Here is a 12,122-nt window from a genome sequence, read left to right on the forward strand (position 1 = left end):
ACAAGTGCACGTGTAGCCATTGAAGGCAATGGAAAGCTTGCACGTTTTAGCCTGAAAAAGGCACTCGATGGCTACAGGTCTCTTTCTTACGCAGCGCATGCGCTCTGCGTAGGCTAGACCTAAAAAGGTTTTTGAAAATATCCAACACTTACACCTGAAAGGCGGATGCGACATTGCCGCATAAAGTTTGACTGCTATCTATTTTGTCGTGGTCATTACATTTTGCACTTTTATTGATGGTAAAAAAAAGTTACTCTATTTGAATTCTTGGCTGAGATTACTTTTTGGGAGAAATTAGCAGATTCATTTAGGTCCATATCGCCGCTTTTTTGGCTTTAAAAGCCAAAAAAAGCGGCCACATATCCATCGCACTATCACCAAGCTCACGCTAACCCTTGTTAGAACTTGTTATCCTGCGATGCCTGCTGTTTTTTTATCGCCCTGCATGCCATTGCTAATGACATGCAAAGTAGGCCTTCCTGAGTAAAACAGCATGGGAGAACTTGCAAACACGGCTTCGCAATATTTTCAAGCCGGCAGCAGACCTTTATTGCAGGAATTTAACTCCTGCTATAAAGTTGACTTAGCCATCTTAATAATAGGAAGTCCATTGCCAGGCTAAGTCACAGGGGTGTATCAGCAAGGTTTTTTTTATCGCTCAAAAAATATTGCAGCATTTCCTGCGCTATTCCCGCTTTTTGCTGCTATCGCTGGATTTCTTATTGCCTTTGAGATAAGCGTTGATACTAACGTGCTAACTCGGCAATGAAATCCAGCGATATCCGACGATAGAAGAAAACATGCTAAGCCCGCTCTAGGATATTTATCGCAGTTTGTTGATAATATGCCCCATCTAGTTTCTAGTCAGACAATCATTTTAAAACACTAAAAAGGGTGTACTATAAAGCTTCACGAGATTTTATAGCTGCCAATAAGAATGATGACAATGCGTAACAAACAAACGCAGTTTCTAGTTGATAAAATATGGAAAGTGCAAGTGCAGAAGAACGGATTGAAATGTATTTAAAAGTGGCACAATGAAATTATTTCTCTCTGTTGTATAAAATAGACAAACTAGAGAAAATGCACAGTAGATGGAATTGCCTTATCATCAAAGGGGCAAGGCGGTAGATTGTTTACAGAAAAACGTTGTTCGGGTGGCCCAACATTAATAGAATGTAATTTCATTGAAAACTAATCAAAATGTGGTGATGCTGTCTGTTCTCTACAAACGCAAGATAATAGCTAGAGTCTCTGGGAATGTACTGGAGACATAGGGAAACACATCATCTGAACCTTCCAAAGAAACACAAGCACCATCCCCCAGTGAGAACCTTCTCTCTGTGTTAGAACTGGGGGTCTCTAGTTGGCAGAGATAGGCACCTCTGTCCAAATAGGGACCATTGCTTCTAGTCAGGGTAAGGAGGAAACACTCTTAGATAACCCCTGCTCACCCCCTTGGTAGCTTGGCACGAGCAGTCAAGGCTTATCAAACGCAATGTGTAAAGTACTTGTACCAACACTCACAGTAACACAGTGAAAACACCACAAACTGACTCCACAACAGTTTAGAAAAATAAAGGGATTTAATCTAAACTACACAAGACCAAAATGACAAAATTCCAACATACACAGTTCAAGATTATGGTTTCAAAGAGTTCTTAAAGTTGCGATTAAATAATCCACAGTTGCGTGAAAAGTTCACAGTTGCGTCACGTTTAGCCAACAGTACCATTAAATGCGACAACGTTCCAAAACAGAAGCTGGTGCGGTGGAAAACAAGCCATGCGTCACTCCTGAGACCTTGGGGAGGTGATACGACACCCCAGCTGGACAAGGCGGGCGTGTTGCGACAAATCCGGTCTGTATGGGGAGGGAGGCGATACCTTGTATGGATCCCGGTGCGGAGGTTCCGTAGGAAAATGCTCACAAAGGCGCGATGCGACAATCTTGAGGGACTGCGACGATCTCCAGGGCAATGATGCGCGGCTCAGCAGTGATCTTTCACTCGCAGTTCCTGGATGCGATGTCTCTGCGACGATTCTCGCAGCGACGTGATGCGTGATCTCACCCAGTGGTGACATGCTCAGCGATGATGCTCGCAGCGACGGAAATCTTTCCTCAAACGAAGGATGCAATGTATTCAGGGAGCGGTGACAGGCGCTGCGATGATCTCGGTCTTCGTAGCAGCGGGAATTTTCTCGGGGATGCGATAAAATTTGTAGAAAGTTCCTTAAAAGCTTGGTTTCTAGCTTCCCAAACCAGGTACAACTTCCAGAGGCACCACAACTGGTCCAAGCACTCTAGTAAGGACATAACTCTCTCAGAAGAGTTCAGGGAAGCTGTGGGTGAAGTCCTTTTGTTCCTGTAACTTCTTAACAGGGAGCCAGCTCTTCTCAGGCCCTTGGATATTCCTTCAAGGAAGGGGACACAGCACAAAAAAAAGTCCTTCCCCTCTTCTTGGCAGCAAAGCAACTGCAGGTCAGTCTAGCAGAGCAACAACAGGACAGTCTTCCTTCTTCTGATGAAAGCCCGTAGAAGAAACCGCGAGGATGGAAACGCGTTGGCAATGTCAATTTATGATGATAAATAATTGTAGCGTGGTTTTTGCACACACGTGTCATTTTTGTTTAGTATCATAGTTATTTTTAAGTTTATGACACATTGGTATTGTGTTATATTTAAGTTTATGGTGTCAAAATAATGTCAATGTTATTTGTGGTGAACATTGTAAATGTTGTAAAAATTGTGTATGTCATTTTAATATGTGTTTTTCTATAAGGATATAAGTTTCCATACACAACAAGAAATAGAGTTATTCAAAAAGTAGGGTGAATAAATAACCCCCCACCAAAAGGAATACAGTGTGATTTCTGTTTTTCAAATTAAATAGGACACCAGGTGTTTTTGTGTTTTTGCATTTATAAATGGCCCTACCTGGGTCCTGTCCGTTGGGCCTGACCCTCTTCTTTGTTCAACTAGAGTGAAGATTGTTGGCGCCTCCTGGCGCTTAGGCTGCCAGGTAATACAGTCCCCCAGCAGTTTGCGGCATGAACTTGGTATCAAATTTCAGATAAAACATTACTGCTGAATAATCAGACCATGTTAAAGGCATCGTCTCAGAGAAAATAAGCAAAGTTTTGTCAGTAAAGATGCCATCCAGCGTATAGCTGTTGGAGTTAGAAGGAGCTATAACCAGTTGGGGCATTGGAAGGCTTTTCATAATGTCTATCAGGTTAGCCGAGGGGACTCAAAGCGCTTGGAGGGGGATACAACAGAAAAACTAGTAGAAAAATGTCTTTGATATACTAATGCTAAAGCACCTCCTCTCTTACCAATATGGTCTAATCTAAACAGTGAGTATCCAGGTGGAATGGCTAGAACTAAGGGCCTCATTACGATGTCGGTTGGATTGATCGTTCAACTACCACCTCTGCGGTTTCTCCCCCTGCTGTAATAAGATGCAACCGCTGCTACGGCGGTGGTCGCAGCTGCGGCGGAGCACATTTCCCCGAATATGTTGCTCAAAATTTATTCAAAACTCACAGAAAGCATGTGAATTCAACACACATGCATGCAGGCCTGGACTGGCCGTAGCGAGCACCGGGCAACCCCCCTGTGCGCCGCTAGGGTGGGGGCCGGTTTTTGGCTCCGGGGGGCCGTTTTTGTTACAAGACCGTTTTTGCAGCAAATCGGCCCTCTAACAAAATCGGCCGAAAATCGGCCCCGGCAAAGAGCTCGGTCACACCCCAAACAACCCACCTCCCCCCCCAGGGGGAGGGTGGGGGCGGCCAAGAAATTTGCCAGTGCCTGTTTTCGTTTCCAGTCTGGCCCTGCATGCATGGCATATGTGGAAATATGCCTTGTGCACCCTATACCGTGTTTCTGAAGTATGGTGGCTTGTGCACAGTCCAGGCAATGGGGATACATAACGGAGTAGGACTTTCCTGGATTCCGACACCCACAGAATCGTAGTCATCGGGGTACAGCAGTCCAGGTGTAAGGGGGTATCAGGTAGAAAGGATCCATGGTGGAGACTGCTGGAGAGATGCAGAAACCTTTGTTTATGACAACTCAAAGCAGCCTGTCTGACCTCTGCCGTCGGGTCTTCGGAAGATCATATCGTAATTTGGATGGCAGTTGGAGATGCCTGTACTGGCCTATGGATGCACTTTTTCTCCGACTGCCATCTTGGCGGTCAGAGAAAAGCTGTCGGAGTCAGCTTTTTTCCAGCGGTCAGTCAGAGTACACGACGCATGCATCTTAATGTTGGAAGTTGGAGTGAACGCTTCCGTTGAGACCTTTGGCGGTCCGACCGCCCACTACAGGACGGCAGAACCATTCCGACTGGCATCGTAATCAGACCCTAGGTCAGGGCCTTATCTCTGATCAGCCCAAGATTCCGTAATAAAGGCAAGACCATGGTGTTTGTTGTGGTAATGGTGATAAACATTACAGATTGGTATGGTAAACCCAAGGCAGGGGTGCACCCTGCCCAGAGCTGTGTTCAGGTCCCTTCTCTGTCCTAACAATGTACAACCAATGTGTTTCTAGTTATTTTACTTGAATTTGAAATTCAGTTAAAACATCTTCAGTCTCCCTAAGGAAATAGGCTGAGAGATGATGAAATGAAGAGATAATGAAAAACATTTGACCTTTGTTACATAGTCAGGAGTAAAGGAGATTCGTATTCCAATATGTTGTAAATCTAAGCCCCCCACATACCTGTACAATGATCTAAAGTGACAACTCCCTGTAACCCATGCATTACAAGGGTCGTGGAAGAGAGGTGTAGGGGTCTGATTCAGCTGGTGAATTAAGATGAAACAGGTGGAAAAAAGACAAGAAGAAAACAAGATCTCACAACAAAAAAGAATAAAAAGAACACACAAGAACGAATGCATGTGCAAGTAATATTTAGTCTAATATGTATATTGCAACCAGGACCAATTGCATCTGCACAATTTAAGTGTCACATACAAACTCCCTCATCGCTCGTGTTTTAATCTGACGTCAGTGTGGGCAGCAGTGACCTGAGGGTGTCACATACAATCTTTCTTAGCTCTGATATTTTACACTTGAAGGAACAGTTTCACTCTGAAGTTACTGGGTGGAGCAGTGACCCGAGGGCGGTAACATGTCGTCAGCATTCCTGGGCACGCCCCTCCCCGATAAAGATATTCCTGTCAGAGAGGCGCCGGCAGAGCTCCGAACTTACATGGCGGCGGCAGCCCCCAGGGCTGCTCTATTCGCAGAAGCCACCTGCTCCATCTGCAGGGAGCTGTACACTGACCCCGTGACCTTGGACTGCGGACACATCTTCTGTCTCTGCTGCATCACCAAAGTCAAGGCCAGCGAGGATTTGGAGAAATCCTGCCCAGAGTGCAGACAGAGGTTTGACATGGAGAAAGAACTGAAGCCGAATAAGAGATTAGCAAATATAGTAGAAATGCTGAAAATATTGGAAATAGCGCCCGGAGTCGCTGACACAGAACATTTGTGCCAGAAGCATGAGAAGGGGATGGAACTTTTCTGTGACACCGACCGTGAGCTCCTGTGTACTGTCTGTCGAGAGTCCCAAGACCACAGGTGGCACGTTGCGAGATCCGTAGAGGAAGCCGAGCCGGAGTACAGGGTAAGAGGACTGGAGTCCGAATGTACAACAGAGCGTCATGAGTGAGTAAATAAACTTGTATAGCTCCCCTACCAAACTAAACTGCTTCGAGGAGCTGAGCAGGAGTGCAAGGAGGTAGAGGTTAGTCTCTGATTGTAGAACAGAGGGTCCAGAGCGAATAAACTTACTTATGTAGCGCCATTTTCACACAAAATATTTGGAGGAGCTGAGCAGTTCTAGGTAGCAGGAACCATAGACAGAATCTAGAACAGAGCGTCGTGAACAAGTAGACACCCTTGTATGGCGCACCTTTCACACTGCACTACTTCTGGGAGCTGAGTGCAGCATGAGAGAGAACATGCAAGGTCCCACGTACTATCATCAGAAAGCTCTGAAGTAACCAGTGCAGCTGAACCCCTCCTGCCTCTGGACCTTGGCGCCACTGCACCCGCTGCACCATTGATAGCTAAGCCCTTGGAATGAAGTTCACATTACTATCTGCTCTATAGTGATGGTCTTATGACAGCGGCTGCTCATTACATGCCCTCTCTGTGTATGAAGGAAGCTGGTAAACAACCATTACGACGCAGTCATAACACCGCAGTACCATTACAACGCAGATTTTAGAACGCAAGTCGTTACCACGACTTGAGCTGGAGGGCGCTGTAGACTAAGGAATAGTGTGATGTACTATTCCAACACCTTCCCTACTGTATGTAGGCTGGAGTTGGAATAGTAAACTTTAAACTTTGTACAAGCTTTATTCGAGATTATTTCTCATAAAAGCACAGCATAAAATTGAACATTACAGAATAAAAACATAACATTTACAGGTATAAATTCATATAGGCATTCTGTGCAGCTCATACAATATTAGCATAAAAAATTTACATGTGACAAAATAGTTTTACATTTTTAAACAGTTAAAATAAAAGGAAAACCTGATTAACTGATCCCCCCCAGAAATCGTCGCCTGATTGCCCAGGCCCATCCCAAGTATTTAGCTACCCCAATAACTATCGATTCCTGAGTTGTTGTACACAAAATTCTTAAAGCCACTGCACTGCCACGTGTCCCCAGGTTTTTGCATACAGGTGTAAGCCATACTCTCCTGGGTGATGAGTAGGCTTTACATACAAATAGAAAGTGGCCTACACTCTCCACAGCAGTTTCACATACTGGGCATAACCTATTGGTCGACCTCTGCCAACCTGCTGTTAGTTTTTTTAGGGGAATAGATCCGGATCTTAGCTGGAAGACTAGCTTCCTATCCATTGGTACCGTAATAGTATCCCAATAATTTTCTAGGATAGGACAAATTTTTGACTCCAGGAAGCGACCAGCCATAGAGTCAGACCTAACGTCTTTCAGCAGATTAACACCCACCCAATCCCAATATTGTGATTTGAGGGCTTCTTTGCTTGGGAAGACCTCTTCCACTGGGTTAGTCCAAATATTGGAAAACCCCAGGTTAATTAACATGGCCCTTAGATTTTTAAGCCATTTTATCTTGTGGAAGATGTCTTCCTTAATTATCCAAAGAAAACCATCTGCATATTGTCTGATCTCTGGAGTTGTCCAAAGACGTCTCCAGTAGAGAACAGGGCGCAATCGCGCTCTATCACTAATTGGGCGTCTACCCAACTCCAGGAACAGTGGTATTAGGGGGGTGCTCTGTGGAAGTCCTGTAATCCCTCTGAGGAACTTGTTCTCAGATGTCTGTAGGGCCGCAAGATTGTCCCAAGCCCATAACTCCGCACCATATAAGGTGGCACCTAAGACCTTTGCATCATACACTATAAGTGCGGGTTTAATCGGTTTTGTCTTGGATTTGCGGTGTTCTCCCCTCAAAGCACCTGAAAGCTGTTGATGTTTTATGGCCACTTTTTCCAAATGATGCGACCAGCCAGCGCCCTCTGCTATCTGTACCCCTAAATATGTGAACTCCTTAACAGTATCTAACTTGCTATTATTTAGAGTTACCTTGGGATAGATTCTACGGCGTGGGGTAAAGGCCATTAGTTTCGTTTTCCCCACGTTTACTTCTAGGCCGTGCTCTGTGCAAAAAATATCAAAAATATTTAATGCACGTTGCAGCCCTGCGGGGGTTTTTGACAAGATCAGGGTATCGTCAGCGAACATCAGGATCGGGACCCTGACGTCCGCTAACGAAGGAGCGTCTACGCTTGCTTCCAACATTCGCTTGACAATCCCATTAATAAATAATGAGAAGAGTAAGGGAGCCATGGAACAGCCTTGTCGGTCACCCCTTTCCACGGGGAAGTCCGGAGTTGACTCGCCATTCCCACCCCACTGAACTCTTGCGAAATTGGATTCATGTAGACGCATAATTAGTGTGAGCAAATCAACAGGAATTCCCAGCTTTTGCAAGACCAACCATAGCTTAAACCTGGGGACTAGATCAAATGCCGCCCGCAGGTCGACAAACGCGACATACAGGCAGCCTCTTCCTAGTAAAACCGTCTTCCACCGCAGTATGGTAAAGCGGAAAACCTGGTCAATGGTGCTGGTTGCTCGCCTAAATCCAGCTTGGTATGGGGAAAGGGTGTTGTTGTCGTCAACCCAGTCCATAAGCTGGTTTGCAACCATTCTCCCCACTACTTTTTGCATGGTTGCTATTAGGCTTATGGGCCTATAGTTGGCAGGCAGTGAGCGATCTCCCTTCTTGTGAATGGGAATAATAATTGCACCTTTCCAAAGTTCGGGGACCACCCCCCCTTGGCTAGGGCGTTTGCTACTAAAAAGATATACCTCACCCATCTCGTCATATCATACTTGAAGATATCCGGGGGTATCCCATCTAACCCTGGTGCTCTCCCACATTTCACGGAACTAATCGCGATTTCTACTTCTTTGGAGGAGAACAAATTGTCAATAGCATAGACTGGCGTTATGCCCTCACCTACCCCGGGGTGCATGACTTCGGCATATTGTGGTCTGAAGTAGTCAACCCAGGCATCTTCAGCTACATTATTATCAGGCCACCTCCTCTACCCCACTTAATAATTTTCCAAAAGGTCCTGGAGTCCTTATTACCTCTTTTAGCTCGGCCCAGTGGTCTTCGTCCCATTTCCTTTTGGCTTGAAAAATGGCCAATTTGTACAATTTCCTTGTCTCTTTTATTGCAGCACTGTCCTGTTCCTAATAGCTTGTCCCAAATCCAGTCGTGCGGATCTACATTGGCGATTGAACCACCTTCCAACATCCTGGGTTTTCCTCCCTTTCTTACTCTTAGTCAAAAAACATGGTTTGAGGAGGGAAAATAACTTGTTGTGGATATCAGTGATATCCCTAGCCCCAGGAACTATTGGATCTGCCGCCTCCATTGCGGAAATTGCGCTATCCACCTCATGGTTGATATAGGTCATGGTTTCCTCATTAGCCAATACCCTTGGCCATTTTAGCCTACGTTCGTCGTTGCTCATGACTGGAATCTGATCATTCCTTAGGTGCAAGTTTCCCACTCCGACATTCCACCACCTATTGGTCACACAAAGGGGGTTATGATCACTTTCTACTCTAGGCCTAATGGCCATATCAATAACCCCCTGCCACAGCTGGAGACTACATATTATATAATCAATTCTGCTCCTGCTGTTACCGTTGTCAAAGGTACAACTACCCTCCTTGTCCCCTGGGGTTCTCCCGTTAAGTGCTCTTAGACCATGTTCCATACAAATACCATTTAGTAATAGGATGTCTTTTGTCCACCGTGGGACGGGGTTTAAACATAAAGATGGTACTCCCCAAAGGTTGTCCTCATCCTTCCCTAAGGGATCATTTGTGCAGTCTAAAGGTTCAAAAGTCCTGTTAAGATCCCCGGCTATTATTACCCTACTATCTTGGGACTTGGTCTCTAAGGAGGCAGACAGCAGCTCTAGGGTGGAAGAATAGGTTGTATTACTGCCTCTTACATAAACGTTGTACAAATCCATTGACGAACCCTTATCTGTGGAGATTCTTAGCATTTGTAAATCGCTAGTTCCCAGGTCCAACATTTTGATAGTAATGTCCAAGTCCTGTTTTATCCATACAGTAAGGCCTCCCATAGGCCGACCCCTTCCACCTTTGGATGCTGGTATGGAAAAGTTTAAATAACCAAAACAAAAGAGGGGGTCACAAGCCCAGGTTTCTTGGAAACAACAAACATCAAACCCACTGATATATTCCACCCAAGATTGGGAGTCTAACTTACTACCCAACCCTGCAACATTCCAGGATAGAAGCGTACCAAAGCTAGACTCAGTCCCATCAGAATTGTTAATGTTGGAGCACACTTGGGAAATCATTGGGCTTTCGATGTTGTTGGTGACCTTCGCAGGATCATCAATGGTGTCAACTACCATGTTAGCTGTTGATAAGGGTAATTTCACAGCACTAGCATTTATATTTTCCATCCCAGTACCTCCCTCTGCAACAAAACTCCCCTTCTATGTGTAACCAACAGTTAAGATTGTAACAGCAGTACCAACATGATCTTCACAGGCCCCCTTGGACTCATTGTTGTTCCCTCCATTACTACTACTCAGCTCTCTGGTGATTTGTCAACATCCCCATCCTGGGTCCTGCCATCCAGCATGAGGATTATAGTTTGTGCATGTGGTATAGTTTTGACCAAATAATGGAGCTGGTGTGGAAGTGATTGGCCATGGTACAGTGGGGGGATTTAGGGGTTCATTAAGCTGGCTAGTCAGTACACTGGTTGGGCGGGGGTAAAAAAAGGTAAGATCTACAATTCCAATACCTCCCTTGTTTGTACCCCATCCCTGCCTAGTTATCCATCCCGCCACCCTTGGGTCTTGGAAGTTGACCACAATACAGTCCCCACCCAGGCTTTTCGGTGTATACCCTATCCAGTCTATTCTCCTTACCCCTATGATTAACCCATCGATGTCTCCTGGGAGAGGTTGATTCTCCCTTAACCAGTGCATGATCTTATTTTTGAGCATCTGGAAGGTTTCTCTCTGCCCTATAGGTAGCGGTGAAACCTTTATAAGGACTGCTACATAGTGGAAGGAATCCGGAGTAAGATTCACTGGGGGTTTTCTGTGTGGTGGCTTTGTCAAGGGAGGTGGGATCGATTTGGAAACTGTAGGAACAGGGCGGGGTGCAGGTTTGTTCGACACCAACTGGTTATTAGTTGGTTGGGTTGGTACTAAAGCTTTACCCGCTGGAGGACATGCATTAGCCCCTTTCCCGACCACAGGATTGTTTGGAACTATCTGCTTATTGGTTACTTTTGTCGGTACTGGAGCTTTACCCGCTGGGGGACATACGGTAACCCCTAGACCAGCAACAGGAGATGGAATTTGTGACTGGAGTACCATAGACTGAGCTTGGTTTGTAGTGTTAGCCTGATGTTGAACAGGGCCTGAGTGTACCAAATCAGTAGATTTGGGAGTTGTGTTGACAGTGGTGTTACTTGACTTGGAAAGTAATGGGGGGTTGGTTTGAGGCCTTCTTCCCTTGTCTTGGGTAACAAGGTTAATATTGCCCTGGTGCTTTGTACTTACATCCACCCTAGCATTAACTTTAATCAAAGATTTTGTGGAATAAAAGTTATCTAACGTTGCCTGCTCAAAGTGGTTTAACCTATCAGAAAGCTTGGCGATTTTATCCTCTATCGGGGTAAGTGTTAGTCTAAATAATTTTTCTAGCTCAGGGAGCAGATTTGCAAGTGATAACAACTTATCGTTAGTTGGTAAGGCAGTCTCAGGACAAATATTCTCTTCAGAGTCTGGGCTATCCAAAGGAGCAATGTTTGCGTTCGAAACACTTTCTATGCTATGGTTTTCTTCAATAACAGCCTCTCTAGTATTCACAGTTTTGTGTAGCTTCCTATGCTTTTGAGGGGGTTTGGCCACAATTTTACATTTTCTCAGTGGAGCAGTTCTTTTCCTTTTGGACCCATGCTTGGGTTGAGCCAGGATAGCCTGGGCACCAGAGTCAGGGAGCAATGTAGGGTGAATATGACTCCCACTGGAATTATTCGATTCTGTAACAATTTCCTTATTTGTTACTTTTGCCTGTCCTTCAGATTGTTCGTTGGCAACTGGAAGATTTACAGAAGATAATGGTGTTACCAGGGCGGGATACGTTAGAGTTAGGTGCTTGTCCGTAGAATTTTTAAGTAGTTCAATTGATAGTCTGCGCTCTGCGCGCCTCTCGGCCAAGGATAACTCTTTGTCAATTGAAGATGAACGGTTAAAAAAGAATTTATCCAAAGGGCCAATTGCCAGTGGACCAATCTCAACCGGTGGAGTAGTCGAACGGGCGCTGGCAGTACTTGTTGAGGCAGACATTGCCCTACTTCACACCAATTGGATACAGTATATCAGATATCACTTACTGTAGAAGGAACTGTGGAGCACTTGTCAGGGGGATGGCCCAGCCCGGCCTCCTTCGGCCCCTGACGGCCACAGACGGTCCCGCCCTTGTCCCGGGCTTCTCCAGGCGCCCTCCCGCGCCCTCCCGCGCGCTCCCGCGC

At 45.5% G+C, this 12,122-nt stretch overlaps 1 protein-coding gene across 1 annotated transcript in view; it reads left to right on the forward strand.

Moving 5' to 3' along the window:
- The first annotated feature begins 5,218 nt into the window (after positions 1 to 5,218).
- Positions 5,219 to 12,122, forward strand: part of LOC147724958 (E3 ubiquitin-protein ligase TRIM39-like) — a 113,332-nt gene continuing 106,428 nt past the window's right edge. Inside the window, exon 1 of the mRNA XM_086967094.1 lies at positions 5,219 to 5,635. Within this exon, the coding sequence (XP_086823220.1) occupies positions 5,219 to 5,635 (417 nt within the window). The remainder of the gene's footprint in view (positions 5,636 to 12,122) is intronic.

The sequence above is a fragment of the Lissotriton vulgaris genome, chromosome 4_1, assembly GCF_964263255.1.
Source record: "Lissotriton vulgaris chromosome 4_1, aLisVul1.2, whole genome shotgun sequence".
Lineage (NCBI taxonomy): Eukaryota > Metazoa > Chordata > Amphibia > Caudata > Salamandridae > Lissotriton > Lissotriton vulgaris.